At 39.3% G+C, this 19649-nt stretch overlaps 1 protein-coding gene across 1 annotated transcript in view; it reads left to right on the plus strand.

Moving 5' to 3' along the window:
* Positions 1–19649, plus strand: part of AGK (acylglycerol kinase) — a 929730-nt gene that overhangs the window by 579173 nt on the left and 330908 nt on the right. The window contains exon 13 of the mRNA XM_044088489.1: positions 15408–15508. Coding sequence (XP_043944424.1) covers positions 15408–15508 — 101 coding nt within the window. The remainder of the gene's footprint in view (positions 1–15407; positions 15509–19649) is intronic.

Consider the following 19649-nt stretch of genomic DNA (forward strand, 5'->3'; position numbering starts at 1 on the left):
GGTATTGCAGACTGCGTGAATAATTTAAGTACCTCCATGATCTGGAAAAGGTGTCACTGGAGACAGCCTAAGGTTCAAAACTGGCTTCAAACCTAAGTATGTTACTTATCGACAAAGAGAACTAGGTAGTAGACTGTTTTGGTAAGATGGTATATATCTCTACTTCCCTTCATTCAGGGCCATTGCCAGATGCATGTAGTTAAATACATGCTTTCAGGTGTTCTTGACTTAGTACATTAAAGACAGAGGGAACAAGATATCCCAGACTATTTGTATGTTAAAGCCATAATGGAAAAAAAAATAATTACAAAAATGACAACTTGGAAATGAAAAAAAATTTTATTTACAACATCAGTTTTTCAGTTGAGCAGATATGCTATAAAATGCAGTTATGATGCTGTAAATACACATTACTGACAAAAATAAAATACCTGATAACTACACTAATGGTCTAAAAATTAATTGCCATTTAAAAATAACAATAACAGAGATTTGAGAACGCAGGAATTGAAAATGTTAATAAGCACATACAGTAGACTCTCTTATCCAGCCATCAAATTTCTGCTGTAACCCTAGCAAAAGGCAACAGAGAAGAACAACACTTCCAACTCCTCTGAGCTACGTAATGATAGTCATTTGAGTTTTAGCCTTCATATTCTTTAAAAAAATGAATACTAAGAAAAATCCTGTTATTCTAGCTGATTTATAACCTATAAATGCTATTTTGTATGCTTTTTCTGATTAACCAGCCATTCGTTTATCCAGCCTAAGGTCCGGTCCCAGTGGTACTGGATAAGAGGGAATCTACTGTATGACTCATCATTATGTACCTTATAACTTGTGTTTCAGAACATGTAGACGTGGGGAAAGATGGGGGATTCATTGACAAAATGCTGTTAAAGACAGAGGCAAAGTTGAGGTTCATACATTGTGCCCATATGGGCTAAGTAGTAGTTAGTTGGAAAGCATTCATATGTTAGAAGTATTTAATTGTTTAATTGTCTAATTACTTGAACTATTTGTGAATATAATGGTTTTCACAGTTCTTTGATTTTTATTTATTTATTTTTTTATATAACTACAGATCTTTGGAAGGCAGTGTTTGCCAGTGAGGTGGACTGCAGCTAATAGATTCCCTCCTACTATGTACAAAGAGAGCATTTGGGAAGGACAACCCCTGTAGCCCCTTAATCCTGCTCTGTTCCCTCCCTCAAAAGAAAAAAAAAATTAAATAAAATATACATATTTTATTCAGCTGCTCTTACTGCAACTGTCTTAGTTGCTGTTCTGCGTGCTGTTATCTTTTCACTCACTCTTATTCTGCACTTATTACTGCTTGTTAGTAGCCTTCTAATTTACTGCCTTCTGCACTTGTTTTTAGTCATTTGTTAATTTAATTGCATTTATTTAAATTGTATTTGCCGTAATATTGCTACACACTCAAGTGTGCTAGCCTGCACTGTAATTTGAATTGTATTTACTGTTTTAGCTACTTTTCTGTAAAAAAATAAATACATAAATAAATAATTCTAAGCTTGTTTCCTGCCTTTCCTGTAACTAGTCTAGTCCAGATACAGACTTGCTGTATCCAGGACTGTTGGTAAGCTTCTGAGCCCCCTAAGCCTTTCTGTGTTGGAGGGAAGCCTTCTAGCTTATCAGTGGGAGTGGTAAGCACTAGGTAGCCTATCTACCATGAGAAGAGTGGGTTTTGACCCAGAAATTGTAGTTCATTGGCCGTTTGGGCAGTTTTTCCATCTCTTTATACTTTCTGGTTTAAAAGCCCATGTTTGCGTTTAGTGTCCACTTTTTCTGTAACTAGTGTAGTCCAGGTACAAATTTGCTGTATCCAGGACTGTTGGTAAGCTTCTGAGCCCCCCAGCCCTTCTGTGTTGGAGAGAAGCCTTCTAGCTTATCAGTGGGAGTGGTAAACACTAGGTAACCTATTTACCACAGGAGGAGTGGTTTCTGGCCCAGAAATTATAGTTTATTGGCCGTTTGGGGAGCTTTTCCATTTCTTTCAATCTTCTGATTTAAAAGCCAGTGTTTGCGCTTGTTTCCTGCCTTTCCTGTTACTAGTCTAGTCCAGGTACAGATTTGCTGTATCCAGTACTCTTTGCAAGCTTCTGAGCCCCCAAGCCTTTTTTGTGTTGGAGGGAAGCTTATCAGTGGGAGTGGTAAGCATTAGGTAGCCTGTCTACCACAAGAGGAGTGGTCCCTGACCCAGAAATTGTAGCTATTGGCTGTTTGAGCAGTTTTTTCCCATCTCTTTCAACTTTCTGGTTTGAAAGCCGCACTTGCGCCTGTTTCCTGCCTTTCCTATAAGTAGCCTAATCCGGTTACAGAGTTGCTGTATCCAGGATTATTAGTAAGCTTCTGAGCTCTCCAAGCCTTTCTGTGTTAGAGGGAAGCCTTCTAGCTTATCAGTGGGAATAGTAAGCATTAGGTACCCTATCTACCACAAGAGGAGTGGTTCCTGGCCCAGAAATTGTAGCTATTGGCCATTTGGGAAGTTTTTTTTCCATCTCTTCAATTTTCTGGTTTAAAAGCTGCACTTGCACTTGTTTCGCACCTTTCCTGTAACTAGCCTAGTCCAGATACAGAGTTGCTGTATCCAGGACTGTTGGTAAGCTTCTGAGCCCCGCAAGCCTTTCTGTGTTTGAGGAAAGCCTTCTAGCTTATTAGTGGGAGTGGTAAGCACTAGGTAGCCTGTCTACCACAAGAGGAGTGGTTCTTGGCCCAGAAATTGTAGTTTATTGACCATTGGGACAGTTCGTCTATCTTTTTCAACTTTCTGGTTTAAAAGACCACATCTGCGCTTGTTTCCCATCTTTCCTGTAACTAACCTACTGGGGAGCACTAGAAAGCCTTAAACTGATACAAGCCTTCTAGCTTAGAAGGGAAACTTTGGAGTGATTAAGTATCAGTTTTCTGTACTTTCGTGCTGTACTTAACTGTTTTCTGCCTAAACACCAATTTTCCAGTGTTTATTGTGATTTAAAAGCTTGTTTTTTTCACATATTGTACTTATTTGACTGCCTGCAGTTTTAAAAAGTCATTTTTTGTTTAAATAATTTGTTTTCAATAATTTGTTTAACTGTCGTAGGCTACACACTAAAGTGTGATAGCCTTTTCTGATCGTTTGTAGTTGTTTACAGCTGTTTTAAGTGTATTTTTTTTTTTTACATTTTTTGACTTATCTTTTCAAAAAAATAAAAAAAAATCCTTGTTTCCTGCCTTTCTAAGTTAGTATAGTCCAGTTTTCAGGCTAGTGCTGAATTCAGGGCTGTGTTACACGTTTCTGAGTTGCCCATGCCTTACTTGGATAGAAGGACGTTTCTCTGTTCACCTGTGAGAGAGGGGAGCTTTGAGCAGCCTATCTGTCCCTGGAGGAGTGATTCCAGCCCAGAAGTTAGTAGTTTATTGGCCATTTTGGGCTAATTTCTCTCTCTTTCATTTCCCTGCTATAAAAACCACGTTTGCACGGTTTTGTACGCCGGTCAGTGCCGGTTAGCTAGGGTTAAATTATTCCTGGCTCCACTAAGTCTCCTCTTCAGTTTTCCATTGAAACTAGTCTAACTCTCAACCTAAGCACTCAAAAAGCATCCTACAGCCCAGCACTTGCTCAGACCTAAAAGCAAGCACTAATATACCCTGACACTTGATTGCCCAGCAGGGCAAGGCTCTTTATTCACCCCTCACTAACCAAGCGACTGAGCAGCACACCCTACTATTCAGGCATGACCAAAGGGCAATTTCAGGTGTACTCTCCAGTCCAGCTGGTGAATCTGAGTATCCTGAGGCAATCCTACAACTGCCTCATGTACACAGACAACCCTCCCCTCCTACCACAAAACACTAACATATGCGAGAGATGCAGTTATACAGCCAAACTGGAGGCTAAGCTGTCTCCACCCAATACTGGAACAGATAGTCAAGAGGAGAAGGTTAACACTTGCACCACACCTCCAGCCACACATAGACCTACTAAATCAGCAATGGCAAAAAATACACAAAATCATACTCAGAGGCTCTAAATAAAAACCTGCAAAAGCATCAGAGACCTCCAAAGCAGACACCCAAACAACTTGCGCCTCCCATCACAAACCAGACAACACATAAAACGCAAAATCAGTGTGCCTCACAATCACAGCTGTTAAGGCGAAATAACATACCTAACACACTAGTAATAGGTGACTATAGTCAGGCACAATGACGTCTCACTCACTAGGCTGGACATGCAGAAGGTTACTGTTAGCTGCCTTTCGGGAGCCAGAATCCGCCACATAAGCACTCGTGTCACTCCAGAACAAATACAAATATGAATCTGTCATTGTTCATGTTGGTGTGAATGACCTGAGATGTACCTCCCTGGACTACATGAAAAGAGATATGGAAGAGCTCTCTGATCATGTAGCCCAGGCTGGTATGACCCTGACTAGCATCCTGCCCTCACCAAGAATGATACCTCAGAATAAAGAAAAAAATATCAATTTCAACAATTGGCTAAGCTTCTGGTATCATTCAAAGGGGGTCCAGTGTCTGTCGGCCTGGTTTGACATGCTCAACAAGCCACGTTGCTTCGCAAGAGACAGCTTGCACCTATCACTCCTAGGCTTTCGAATACTGGCCAAGGCTCTTGCTGCCCCCATAGTGCCTTTTTTAGGCAAGGCTCAAAAATCAAACCCACCTCCGTATACAGCACAATTAACAAAAAACTGAGGGTTATGCTACTCAACGCCAGGAGTTTAAATCTCAAAATGCACGCGCTCGAAGCACTCCTCGGTATGGAGAACATCGACATCTGTGCAGTAACTGAAACCTGGTTCAGGGCTCCAGAGAGCACCAGCACCCCAGCACTACTGGGCTACAACCCGTACCACACGTTTCGGCCACAGAACATGGACCGAAACAAAAGGAGGGGGTGTATCCATGTTCATCAAGGATACTTACACCTCCAGGTTAGTGGCGCAGCATGATACCTCTGAGATCATCCATGTCCAACTAACATTGGGCAAATCTGCAATGCAAATTGTGGCCTGCTACAGATCACCCTCCATGATCCAGGACCACCACTCCATCTTTCTGGAGAAACTGGAAAACATGAACGTCCTACCGAATACCCTGATATTGGGCGAGTTCAATTACCCTACCATTAACTGGGAAAACTACTCGAGTACAAACTCCCAGTCTCAGCGCTTCCTGGAATTCATCAACTCAAATGCCCTGGGTCAGCTGGTAAACTCCCCTACCAGAGGTGAAAACGTATTGGACCTGGTTATCACAAACATGGGCGACAGGTGTTCCACACCGGAGGTCAACCCGTCATTGGTTAGATCAGACCATAAACTAATCACTCTGGATGTCCACACCCCACCACCACCCCCAACTAAGGAAACCACAATAAAGAACTTTTCTAAAGCAAACTTCACCTTACTTAAGACAGAGGCAGTAAGTTTCACAGCCCCCACACTAAAGGATAACGCTGCCCAAGCTGCAGAAACCTTTACAAATGGACTCTATGATCACCTACAAGGATGCATGGATCATGCCATCCCTAGCAAAACCAAGACTCACTCCTCTAAGAGAAGGAAACCAGTCTGGTGGACCCCTGCAATAAACAGGCTATACAATAGAAGGAGGAAACTAGTTCAGGAAAAAAGCAAATCCCAAGAAGGAAAGACATCCCTGATCAGTATCAGTAAGAAACTAAGGTCCCTCATAAAATCATCCAAGGCTAACTTCGAAAGAAAATTAGCCAAGGATTCAAAAGATAACCACAAAGCTTTCTTTAGCTATGTTAAGAATCTAAGTGGCAACTCGCAGATATGCACTGAACTAGTGCGAAATAGCACAAAATATACTGAACCTACTGATATTGCCAACATCCTGGCAGATAGATTCAGTGCAAACTTCACCCCTCTCTCACCCCTAAAAGGGCCCACAACAATACCGGAAAAGTGTAGTGTCTCAGAAATCACAGACGCACAGGTGAAAATAGCCCTTTCAAAAGCCAAAAACACAGCGTCAATGGGGCTAGATGGTGTCCCAGGCTGCGTCTTTCACGAACTACAGAATGAACTAACCTCCCACCTAAATGCGCTGTTCAACCTCAGCCTCTCCACAGGCTACATGCACATAGAATGGCGCACAGCAATGGTTATTCCACTCCACAAAAGAGGGTCCACAACTGACCCTGGTAACTATCGCCTCATAAGCCTGGTCTGCAAGGCTGTGGAGCCTATCATCATGGAACTCATTAACAAAGACATTGGGACCCTCCAAACACTTGAGCCGACCCAGTTCAGCTTTGTTAAGGACAGATCATGCCCACTAAACCTGCTTGACTTCTTTGAGACAGTCACCAAGGCCATAGATGAGGGGAAAGGTTGTTCACACAGCCTACCTTGACCTCACCAAGGCTTTCAACACCATTCCCCACTCGGGTATTACAGAAAAACTCACCAGCCTGAACATAAACCTCTATGTCACAAGATGGGTTGCCAACTGGCTTACAGACAGAACTCATGCGGTAAGAATAGTGGGCTCCAGGTCCGACTCTAAACCAGTCAAAAGTGGTGCCCTGCAAGGCTCGGTCCTAGGACCCCTACTGTTCGGCATATACTTCTCAGAAGTACAGGCAAACACAGGAGGACTATGGCTAACCAAGTTCGCCGATGACTGCAAACTGCAAGCCATAATTGACTCTCCAGCTGACATGGACATCCTCCAAAAGGGCCTTACTGAGACGGACACCTGGTGTCAAAGTCATGGCCTCAAGCTAAATGCCAAAAAATGCATAGTCATCCCGTTTGGGTAAAAACAAAACACCCACAAATTACCACATAGGGTAGCCCCCTTAATACAGAAAAGGTAATAGGGGATCTGGGGACCCAGGTAGATAGTAATCTCTCCTTTGACTGTCATATTGCCAAAGTAGTTAGGGAATCCTTCTATGTGGCCCATCTAACTACTAAAGGGTTCGCATCTAGAAATAAAGAGGTTATAGTGCCCCTCTACTCATCACTCATCAGACCCATCATAGAGTACAATGCCCCATTTGGGATGTACCTCACAAGACACTTCCAACAGCTGAAGAGACCACAAAAGTACCTCACCAAGACGATTACTGGCCTCAAACGTATGTCCTATGCAGCCTGACTGAAAAAAACTCCAGCTGTACTCAGTGGCATATCGCTTACTTAGAGGTGATCTCTGCCTGACTTACAAAGCCATGTCTAACTCAGAATTGATGGACATGCTCCCCCTAAAAAAGTCCATGTTACTGCGAGTCACTCGCTCTAGTGAGCTAAACCTCGCCACAACAATAAATAGAACATGCTGGATGGATAGATTCCTGTCACAGAGACTCCCCATGCTTTGGAACAAAATTCCGAACTACTTTAGGCAGAGCCCCTCACTAACACTCTTTAAGAGAAACCTTGATGAGTGGATGGGTAACAGAAAATACACCCCTGAGATCACTTCATTGGTTCTGCTTGACAGAGGGTCAGTTAATTAATCAATGGGGCGGCAAAAGCCGACACACTCTAGCTAGGCTTAAAAATGCCCTCGGGCAGATAGCCTAGTACCTACCTATGAACCTATGAAATGGATTTTTTTTTAGCCTTTTCTGTGATGACATTTAGATGCCTATAGAAGAACATGAGGCACTGGGGCAGTATTTAAGACGCACCTGGATTCAGCTGCACCTTCTCCCAGACATTGTAAAAGGGCAGCTTCTAGACATGTCCTTGAATAATGACCTGCTGTTTGAGCCACCTGCTCAAAACATTTTCAAATGCTAAGGAGAGAAAGTCAAACTGACAGACTTGGTAAATCAGGCTTTTCATGCTCCCACTCCCCAAGTATAGAAGAAATTACTAAACTAAACAATGGCTGGTAGAGAAGGCAGACCAGGCCAGAACAATTTAATGAAAAGAAAGCTTTTGAGAACACACAGGCATGGGATGGTAGCAGGGGCAGAGGAAGGATAAGGAGGGTTGGAAAATCCCCTTCTGCCCAAGAGCTCATTATTGACTGTACATAATTCCACACCTCTTCACCTTTTCTTTTTTCAATGTTAAAATGTGTTTAATAGTGTAGACTTGGTCTCAGATGAGACTGTGAGAAACTTTGGGGGAGTTTGCATTCATTAACACTCTTATAGGTTCATATGTAAGTACTAGGCATTCAGTGTACAGACTAGTCCACAAAAGAATCCAGGCAATTTACTCCTCTGAGAACAACAAAGAAAATGTGTAAAATCCAAACTTCACAGAGCAGAAGCAGGCTGAAAGAAACCACCATGGCATAAAACCAAAGGGTAATTTTATTTCGATAAGCGCTTTCACAAACACTGTTTCTTCATCAAATCTTGATACACCATGAAATACGACACATTTATTTCTTCCTCTTAAATCCAGTCATCCAGTGGGAACAGTTTGCATTTCTGTATCGCTAAGTAACATAGCACTTCCCTGTTAACTACATAGTGACCAAATTCTAGAAGCAGCATGACTACTCTATTTCAAACAACATATACATATAAAATGCATGAAAACACTTTATAATAATCTATAAAAAATATAATGAAATAAAATATTATACCCAAAATACATATAAAACAACTAAAAATACCCAAGACGATATTATGTACATCTCCAGTACAACCATCTTTTCAACCTCCGTGCTTCTAAAGTGGATTTAATCAAAATGTGGTTGTTCAACCCTGCGCTCAATTGTGCCCTCAGCCTCAGAATCCATCTAAGTTCTGCTTGTTCGGTAGTATTAAATATATCTTCTTTCCTGTCATTTGACAGCAAGACCTCTAAGACTAGGAACTTAAAACTATGTTCATTCCCCATATTACTAATATGTTTGGCAATGGCACTGTATTTCAAACCTCTGCGGGCACAAGGGTTCGAGATCACCTATATTGTGCATGAACAAGCAGAACTTAGATGGATTCTGAGGCTGAGGGCACATTCTGCTTCTAGAATTTGGTCACTATGTAGTTAACAGGGAAGTGATATGTTCCTTATCGACATAGAAATGCACATTGTTCTCAATGGATGATTGGATTTAAGAGGAAGAAATAAATGTGGATTATTTTATGGTGTGTTAAGATCTGACGGAACAACAGTGTTTGTGAAAGCGCTTATCGAAATAAAATTACCCATTGGTTTTATGCCGTAGTGGTTTCTTTCAGCCTGCTTCTGCTCTGTGAAGTTTGGATTTTATACGTTTTATTACGAGTTTAGTCAATAACCCAAGGTCAGAATCAAACCTTGTATTTTGTATCTGTGAGGTGAAGACCTTAACCATTATACCAACCCTCCCCCTTGTGAAATGCCTTGTCACCAACAGTGAATCTATTAAATTCTTAAAACAATAAAAGTTTATTTTCTAACCTTATTGATAACAGTTTTACATTCGTCTTGCTCAAATTAGAAAACTGTATATGTTGGCATTTGTGTAAAAGTTTAACTCTTCAGCAAGGTGGTTGTTATTCCTGGTGCCAGTTTGATGTGATAAAAATGAAGCATCTAAATGTCTTTAAGATCAAATCACCCCTCAACATTTATAGCATATTGAATGCAATTTTGGCAGCCTCAGTTATTTATTATATGTCTGATGTTGCACAGTCATGATTTTTCTGATATGTGGTCATGAGTCTCAGCTCTTGCTTGTTTAATTTTCTTATTCTATACTTTTATGAATTTATGTAAAGTGTGTTGGATACATTTTGGTTTGGAGCTTTTCTCCTCGGGTCTGCACTGAAAATGAGCCCCTGGCTCAGTTGGACCAACCCGGTTAATAAGTGACAAATTAGCTATGAAAAAAGTCTTTCTGGAATTATCATTTTTAATTACTAACTGAATTCCTTAAGTGTCATTTGAAAATAGACTTCTGTTAATGTTGTTATTCCCAAAGGTATTGTATATAATTTAAGCCCTGCACTTCCTGCTACTAAATCACAATATAAAAAAATAATTAAAAAACTGTTAAACTTTCACTGGTATCCAAAAAAAGCTAGAATAACTCTAGGCCATCATACCAGATCTTGGAATCTAGGAGGTAGCAATTTTCCTGATATAGATGCAGATGCAAAAGCAGCAATTTTCTAAGTAATGCTCAACTGCATAGATGCATCATACTCTGCTAAATGGAAGTCACTACATATTAAACTATTTAATAATGATAAAATGAAATTTTATAATTTAATATAAAGTTCCAATAATAATCTTTGGTTATATCTATGCAGTTATATTCAATATAATATTCACGTTCCCACTCAAACTACATCCATTTTATTTTAAAATCTTTTAAATCTACTATTTGTGTACTTGCGACTTAAAATATGGTTTGAGACTCTAATTCCATTTAAGAAAATCAATGACTTTTTTTTTTGAAAAGTCATTTATTAAGAAAATTGAACAATGGGACAATTGCATAGCTTGGTATTATTGCATTGAGAGGGTAAATATCAAATCAGTAAGTAATGTAATAGCAGAATATAATTTGGATACACAAGTTTGGATAATTTTACAGAGTGCAAGAGGTTATGCACAAAACAAAATTCTTCCTGTTACCCTTTTCTCAAGTAAAGTCCCACCCAAATTAATTATACAACTTTCAGAAATTTTATTCAATTAAATCTATTCAAACATATAATTTGTACTATATATATGTGTGCGTGTGTGTGTGTGTGTGTGTGTGTGTGTGTGTCTACTTATATATAGAGAGATAGTCTTGAAATTATAATAATTTGAATACCAGTTTTGGAAATTTGTAGCAAAGGATCAATCAACTACATTGTCATATAGAAAAAAAAACAATCTATCATCAGTTAAAAATACTTTTCTAGTTCTGTTTTGTTATATGTTCACATGGAAATTCATTAATAGAGCTTTTCTGATCCTACATAAAATAGCAAAATGTTCTAAATGTAATATTAATTCCTGTGGGAAATGCACTGAAATATGTGAAGTGGAATGGCAACCCATTTTAATGTCCTTGTCTACATTTTAGAACTCTGTATAATTTTTTTTGCAAGCACTATGGACTGATATTTTTTTTCTTTAAATAAAATGTTAATTCTATATCATATTCCACCAGATAACAACAAAAACAATATCAATTGCTACCTCTTCTGGATTATTCAAGCAGTTGCAAGAAAAACTGCCACCAAGAATGAAAGAATAACTCTCCACAGATGAAAGAATGTTTGTCTTTACTAAGAGAAGTAATTGTTAAGGATTCTACAATCAAGAAACAAAGAATATCTCCAAAATCACTTGCAAAAGATCCATTGTCAAGACTCTTTCCTTAATTGACATTTATCAAGGACTAAACCCGTCTCCTGATCCTATTGTCTGAACTATTAACTTTCTTGATTCCTCCTTTAACTGACTGAAAACTACTAATATAAAATGTGTTTGTTTTGTTAATATTATAGAAAGATGTATTATTCAGATGTATTAAGATCTCGAGCAGCAGTATTTATCCATAGTCATGCTTTGCAAATATTGTACATAGTTTTCTGTTTTATTCTTATAAGTTTTATTAATTTGAATGTTATCAAAATTGTAAAACAACAAAAGAAACTAGATAGTGACATTGTTGAATGGTAGTGTGAAGTGGTTGTAGTGTCAGGAATTAGGGAACTTTCTAGTGGAATAACAGACGGGTCTGTCGTGGTAGTGTGTTTGTCTTGGGCATGTCTGAGGGAATATAGAACAGGGCCATTATCTTTGCCTATGACACAGTAGGTGCAGCATTGAAGGATGGAATAGAAGAACCTAGGAAAGGATTTGGAAAGGCTGAACAAGTGGACATAATAATGGCAGCTGCGGTTCAGTATAGACAAATGCAAAGTGCTGCACTGAGAGCACAACAACCCAAGTGTAAAGTATCACTTGGGATCAGGGAAAGTGATGGAGACAGAGTAGGAGAATGATTTGGGGTATTTATTATGGCTGGATCAGATTATCAGGAGTAGACTGAAAGAGCACTCTCAGCAGCAAGTAGAATATCACTAGAAGTATAGATTCCAGAAGCAAAACATTCATTTTGCCATTCTACACATTGGGTACTGTGTGCATTTCTGGAGGACATACAAGGAAAATAATATTGGATGACCAGAAGGAATTCAAATAAATGCTACCAGAAAGGTCTGTGAAATAAAGGAGAAGCAATATGACTGGGTGTAGCTGGAGCTGTTCTGTCATGATACCAGAAGAGATGAGAGACATGATATTGGTGCAGAAAAACATATCTGGGAGATGTGAAAGAATAATGAATTCTGAATACGAATGATGGATGTGGAAGGAGGGTCACTGGCAGCAGATTGTAGGGACTCTGAAAATATTTTCCCGGAGGGTGTTGAACCCGTGGAATGGATAACTGGAATTGGGGATGGAGAGGGACTCCACAGAGTCATTCAAAAGGGCATGGATAGGTGTTAAAGGGGAAAGCAGGTTTGGTAGGGAGGTAAGGTGCTGAGACATGTAAGACAGACTAGATTGACATATCCTTCCTCCATTAAGCAAATGTAATGTTCTGCAAAGTTGTGACCTAAAATGTCTGCTTTGCAAATATTTCTAGTAGTCCATGTATTTATTTGATGCATGCCTGAACTTCAAATTGTAATGGTCTAAAAACCTTTCATTATCATTTACAGTAAAAGTAACCCTCTCTTAAGTCCTGTAGTGATACTGTAAACTGATTTGAATTGGTCAAGTTCCTTTCAGTCAAGATAGTAGTTGGAATTCTTACTGTAAGAACACAGAATAATGTGATCACAAGTAAGACATTACCTTCTGCCAGTTGCATTGGCATAGAGGATAAAGCTGTGACTGTGACTGGGACAACCTGCATTTGATTAGTGACTCTGGCACCTGCTGGAGCTAGCAAAGGAGGAAGAGGAATGAAGGGGCCGAGCTTGCTCACCTCTTCAAGAGAGATGGTCAGGGTTCATGTTCAGGGGCACAAACACTGGACCAGCATATTCAGTGGAGATGAGAGAGACATTCACAGGGGCCTGCAAGTGCATATTGCATGGGTAAGGGACATCTGCACACATATGTTGCTTACATAAGTGAGCAATATTCTAGAGCTATGCTCCTTTGTACAGCCTTAGCAAATTTGTTTACTGGGCATACATGACAAGGACTTAAGCTCCTTCAGGCATCTGACCCCTGAACTGAACTCTGACCACTTAGGTCGTATTCAGTCCTTTATCCCGATATGTCAGTGTAGTTGATCCTACTTTTAAATCATCACTGTATGAAAGTACAGTCCCATCCCTGAAATATAAAGCATCACTCTACCCCTATATTTATTGGTGTCAGTCTTTATGCTTACACCTTTGTATTATACATCATTACTGTACACACCCACTCATTTGTCATAAATCAGTACTGTGTTGCTCCATTTACTGCCTTCATTTGCTCCTCATTGTTTTAGTCCCAAGTGCAACTGAGCACTTGCCATGAGTTTTCCAAAGGACTGCTACCTACCCTCTAATTTGTCTTGACTTTCTGATTCCTAAACATAATTAATTGTATTTATGATGAACACAAGCCTCATATTCAGCTTTATTCCTACAGAAAGCTATAAAATCTAACTGTTTTATTTCTGTACCGTTTGTGTTGTTAATATGCTGATTAATATAAATGGTCTGTTTCTGTATTCACAGGAAACACCTATCTTAAAAAAAAAATGTGTTTCATATACACTATGGCTTGTATTAGAGGTTACTTGCTCAGGCCACCACTGAAAATGAGCGGTGTCCAGTCAGATCTTCCTAGATAACAAAAAATTTAAGTCTGTGCACAAACCATTAGATTACTGCAATCCAAGCACAAGCAGAAATCCTTGATGCATCCTTTGGCTTCTTAATATTTTGGCTTTGACAGGATGGGATTTCTATAAAGGGAGAACTAGAGTGACTAGACAGCTTAATTAGTTGATGTAAGAAGTCTATTTTCTTTTACCATGGTATATACAAAAAATTCCAAGTGAGCCACTCAAAGGATGTGGTAATGCTTTCTATGTACACTTAGCTTCCTAGATGCCATATGTCTGTGTTGTCATTGACAGATTTCACAATTTGTCGACCCAGTTTTACAATTCTTTGTGACCCTTTTACCAGTTTTTTAAGTGCTACATGAAGGCTTGCTTAAGAAGTGTACTCATTGCTGATATGGGAGGTATTGGTTTATACTGACTTTGCAGATTATTAAACTGTTAATGTTCTCCCCAAAAACAAAACTCGAAAGCCTTGTTATGTGACGAATGTATAAGACAGAAAGTCATGGCATTTTTTCCCATCTTAGTTCAACCCATCTTATCATCTGGTGTTGCTTGTCTTGCCATAGCCCACTCTTGATCTGTTTGCTTCCTGAAACAGGAACAAGAGTCAGGACCTAGTGAAGGTCTAATTTACTTCCTTACCTTATGTCACTGTCCTGCCTTCCCCATTAGGGTAGGTGTGCAATAGCTATAGCCAACAGGCAGCCTCAGGCTTATTACCAGAATCTGCACCAACTATAATATAGTGCAGCTTCTCTGGTCTCATTTGCTGGTGCTGCTGCAGAACCAGAAAGGAACAGTGTCTCCTTCCCCAATGAAAAAGTTGTGCTGCCCCACCCATTTGATTCTCTGGCATCAGGGATGCTATTCAGACCTTGCCAACAGGGTGATAGATGAACAGTTTGCTAGTTTGCCAGTGGGTAAGCATGGCAGGTGAAGTATTGTGAGTTCTGGATGCAATATAAAGATGTTTGTTAATTACTGATTCTTGAATTTATTGTGACATTAAGAGGATGGAGTTATGACCTTTACTGAAAACTAGAAAATATTTTGTAGCTGTAGTGCATAATATTTTTGTTTCATTAATCACTGGGAATTAAACTATTTCCGCATTTTAAGACTGATATCAATAGCTACTTTGTAGTAGTATTTGTAAATATGCATTGTGTAAATTTTGTAACCTATTCTGAACTTCAGTGTAAACAAGAGTTTCTTACTGGTAGGTAACTTTGTGGCTGTAAAAACCTATTATGTGCCTTTATGACCTCTCTTAACATGTAAAGGCAGGATAAAATGTATTTGTCAGTTTCTGCTGATGTTTTACTGGTTTAGTAGTATAATTACTTTTGAAACATTAATTAGGTAAGGATGCCTCTGAAATAAAAAGAGCCACTGCACATATCTGTAGAATGAACTATGAAGATAACAGAAACAAGAGACTACATAAAAAACAAGCAGAAGTAGCTGGTATCCTAGTGTGCATTTGTAGGTTGGAGAGAATGTAAATACATATGCATTTTCCTTTTGTTTGCTTTTTTTCCCCATTATTTACAAATAGTCCTCATTTTGTCATTTTGTTTTACAATGAACAGAGATTCAACCCGTGGACGTTCCTGCTGAGGCATGGGAAGAATTGTCAATGTCTGCTATAGAGTTATCAATCAGCACGTCAAACCAACAGCCAGACCTCAAAGTAAGAAAAAATTAAAATAAACAAATAATGCAATTATTTGGCTGAATAGATATTAAATAGGTTCATAGGTTCCTAGATTAGTACTAGGCTAATAGCCATTGTGGGCTATTTTAAGCCTAGCCATTTACCCCATGCAAGAATTAAACCCTGCACTTTGTGTCTGCAAGGTAAACACCTTAACCATTTTGCCAGCTTCCCACCCACACAAACTTTAAATTTGTTTTGTAGCTAAGCAATGTCAAAACTGGGAGCATGTATGCAATAACCATGTTTGTTCACTGATTTGACTTGTTTAACTGAGCTTTGTTTTCTGTGGTATCTTTCTGTGCAAGTTGCATGTATTATGTTTCAGTTTTTGTCTTTGTATCCAGGTTGTGGCTGAAAAGGTCTCCTTACTCATAGGTTTATAGATTAGTACTTGGCTAAATGCCCTTGTAGACCATTGTAAGCCTATCTATTTGCCCCATGTGGGAGTCAAACCCTGCACCATCTGTCTTATAGGGTAAATACTTGAATCATTTTGCCCAGACTCCCACTTTCCTCTTTCATAGTCTGCTGTATCTGGGGAAGAATGGCTGGGGGGCTCTTCTGGACCGAGTTGCTGGTAACTCCTATGAAGGGGGTCTGTTGTGTGATAGTATGATGAAAATTAGCAATGACATCAGCTCCTGTAACTCACAGCTTTTTTTTTTCTGCTTGTGCCTTATTGTATTTTTCAGCCCCACAAGACAACTCCCTGTTCAGTAAAGGAAGCACAGGACTGCTCCCTATCCAAGAGAAATCAGCTCACTACTAGCTACTTGAGCTTATTCCCCACGACAAACCTTTGTCACATGGGACTCCACAGGGATCAGACAGAATGATCTAGAATCTGTCACATGACATATCGTAACACTGATTGTAACTTCATTTTAAGTTGTTACAGTAGAAAATAATACTTGTAAATAACCAAGAATGCATTCCTTATGGCAACCTCGGGGGGAAAATTCTGTAGCAAGGGAAGTTCAGAACAGTTTGGATTCACCCTGCCTCTTGTGCCTTATTCAGTTCCTAAAATTGGATGGTGAACTTACATCAGTATATGTTACAACTGCTCAGCACAGATAATTCCAATTCAAAAGACAATGGGTCTCACCACAGGTGATGTAGATTTATTTTGAGGACAGATGTACTACAAATGAAACTAAGCCACATTTGTCAGTCCTTAATCAAGGAGCTCAGACATGACACTGCCAGCTTAGCTTAGGGGTGATGCCGCTGAGTTTTATAAATCAGCCATAGTGATGGCCAAAAGTTATCCACTGCACTGCAAAATATGAAGTGTGAGCAGACATGAAAACAACCTCAGATATTAGGTATACTGCAAAAACTCTAGGCAATGCAGTCAATCACTGGGTTCTGTTAATTTGCAAAGCAAGGCCTACAAATCTATTTATGATTACAAATTCTACTATTAAATGTATTTTAGTTTACAACTGCTGTGAAACTGAATGCCTGAGGAAAAAAAAATCAAATGTCATTCACTTCAGATTAAAGGGGTGGGGGCATTAACTTTTGTTTCCTCTCATGACGCATCTGCCCACTATCCAGACAAGTTGCATCTGTTAGTGGCACTCTTAAGTTGTTTTAAAGCTGTTTAAGTGCTGGTCTGTTCTGTTTTGTTGCCAAATCAGATTTTATGACATTTTGTTTATGGGGACAAAACTGGCCAAACGTTCCTTTTCCTGTGGGGCCCCAGAATTAAATTAGAGCTTCAGACTTGAAGTGACAAGAAATCCATGCTGCTTTACTGATTTTATGTTCTGCTGCATGTTTGGAATATGTGAACACATTTCATTATTGTTAAGTGTTCCAACTTTACACCGTCATTCCTTCACTGGCAAGGAACCATACAGTGGTATAGCCATACCCACAGACCCAAAACATTTGTGAGATTTGTGTTTCACAAGTGGCACTCTTCCCATAACCCTGTCCTGCTGGAAACTCACCTCCATATTTGTTTCTCAGCAGGGATTGTAGATAGTGTGGACATACTGGTACACAGTACTCCCCCACCCCCTGGACAGTATTTAGTTCACGTCTGTCTTCAGTCATACAGAGTCCAAGCTTGTCAGCTAAAGTCCATTGGACCTACAAACATACATCTGTAAGTCAGTTTTTAAACTTTGTCCAGATTGCCAAAATAGATCTAACTTTAGTAAAGCCTATCAAAATAGCACAAAGCAAGCATGAATCCCAAGCAGCATAAACATTAATTGAATTCTGACCAAAGTATTAAATAAAATATGTTTGCTTAATGCACACTCAAACCAGAGGCTGTGTGCTAAATGGTAAAAAGAACTGCCTCAGATTCCCCAAGCAAAATGTATAAAAAGCTAAGGGATATCACTTGAAGTTTCAAACAAACATTAACTCTGCAAATGGTTTGCCAAAAAACATGTTGGTAAGGCTGGTGCACAATTCATAAATAAACTCATTTAGGACACTGGAGCGGGGAAAGAAAAAAAGATGTCCAGTGTTTAGGCCTTAAAATCAATTGCCCACACACCAAATATTGACAGTCTTTCAACTTCACAATATGCCATACAAGGTTGTAAGGTACTTGTTACAGCGAGAATGAGTAACAAATACAGAATAAAGTTACTAAAAAAATACAAACCTTTAGAAAAGCATACTAGAAGTCTACTTACAGCTGTAGGCATCAAACACAAAAATATAGCAGTCCTATGGCTTCACAACACACAAATCAGAGATAAGGAGGTCTGCTATCCCATGTCCCTGAAAAAAAAAACATTTGTATCCCTCCCATGGCAAGAAGGGATCTTTTTTTTTTTTTTTTTTTTTTTTTTTTTTTTTTTTTAAGTGTAAGAAACTATTGCAGCAGTTTCCTTAGGCGGTGGCCATCTTAAAGAAGGATCTTTCACTGAGCACTAGTAAGTAATAAGTTCCACTTAATGTAGTGCTGTTGATACAAAATGAGTAACTACAGTCATGCATTGGTCAGCAAGTTTGCCAGAGGACAGCAGTAGGCCTTTAAGCAATCTGAAGGCAATTGTATTGCTCTAGCTGAAACGGGTAACAGTCTGTCCCTTGTATGAAATGGCAGTGATTTTCTAAACTGCTGAGGTGAAGGAGTCTAAAAGTCTTATCAGCTGTTTATTAAAATGTTGCGTTATATGTAGAGAGAGGACCAATAATATCCAAGGCATATTCTATACTTGGAATTAACACATTAAAGGCAATTGACACGCGTACTTCTCTTATGAAGCAATACAATTCTGTTGTGTGAGAATGTGATATACTGCAGGGTACCTTGAGTTGCTGTAAAACTTTAGAGGTGGACTGCTCACCAAGATTATAAAAAGACAGCATCACCTAGAAGAATGCCTAGATGCCTGTGTTTAGTAAAGCAGAGCAGTAAACCACAGGTGTCAGTAACGTGGTCTTTTTATTAGTTAAATTTTATGAGACGAGATTGCTAGTTGTCTGATGAAGTTTCAAGACTGGGATGAAAGCAGTCACCATGTTCAAATTTCCACTTGTGACAAAGTGCATCCAGGGTGCATCCCCTCCTTCAGCTCTTAGAGAACTGACCCTTAGTAATGAAGGTATTTCCCTACCATATCCCATGGTAGCAATGTTTGATGCAAGTAGTGCATTATTTTCACAATTTCATTTAATATATTTAAGCACCACCCCTTAAACAGAATGCATGGAAGGGACAGCAGTTGTCAAAACTCCCCCCTCCAACATGAGGACTTGCTGCCCCCCCCCAAGAGTTAAAAAGCTCAATCTGATGTTGTTAGTCTTCATTCTATTCATCACTGATGGGTTATCGGTTCTGTCCTCAGAACCGAGTCGGCCTTATACCAAGCTTGCACAAGTCAAAAACTCTCGAGCTAAGCTTTTACCCATAATACCCTTCTTCCTGTTACCCCAGATCTCGTTTGCCACGTAGCTGTAAAGCTGCGTTGAAGCCAGCTTTCAGCTAAGTATTAGATATTTTTGATATATAGTGCTTTTTGAAAAGTCTTGATAGTTTACCCCCTTTTTACTCTTTTCTAGCTATTGCTATGTTGCTACCCACTCTTCCAAATTTTTTTCCTGTCAAACTACCTGTTGGTAATCTTTGTACCATCGC

Source organism: Protopterus annectens, chromosome 11.part0 (genome assembly GCF_019279795.1).
Source record: "Protopterus annectens isolate FY-2018-M chromosome 11.part0, PAN1.0, whole genome shotgun sequence".
NCBI lineage: Eukaryota > Metazoa > Chordata > Ceratodontiformes > Protopteridae > Protopterus > Protopterus annectens.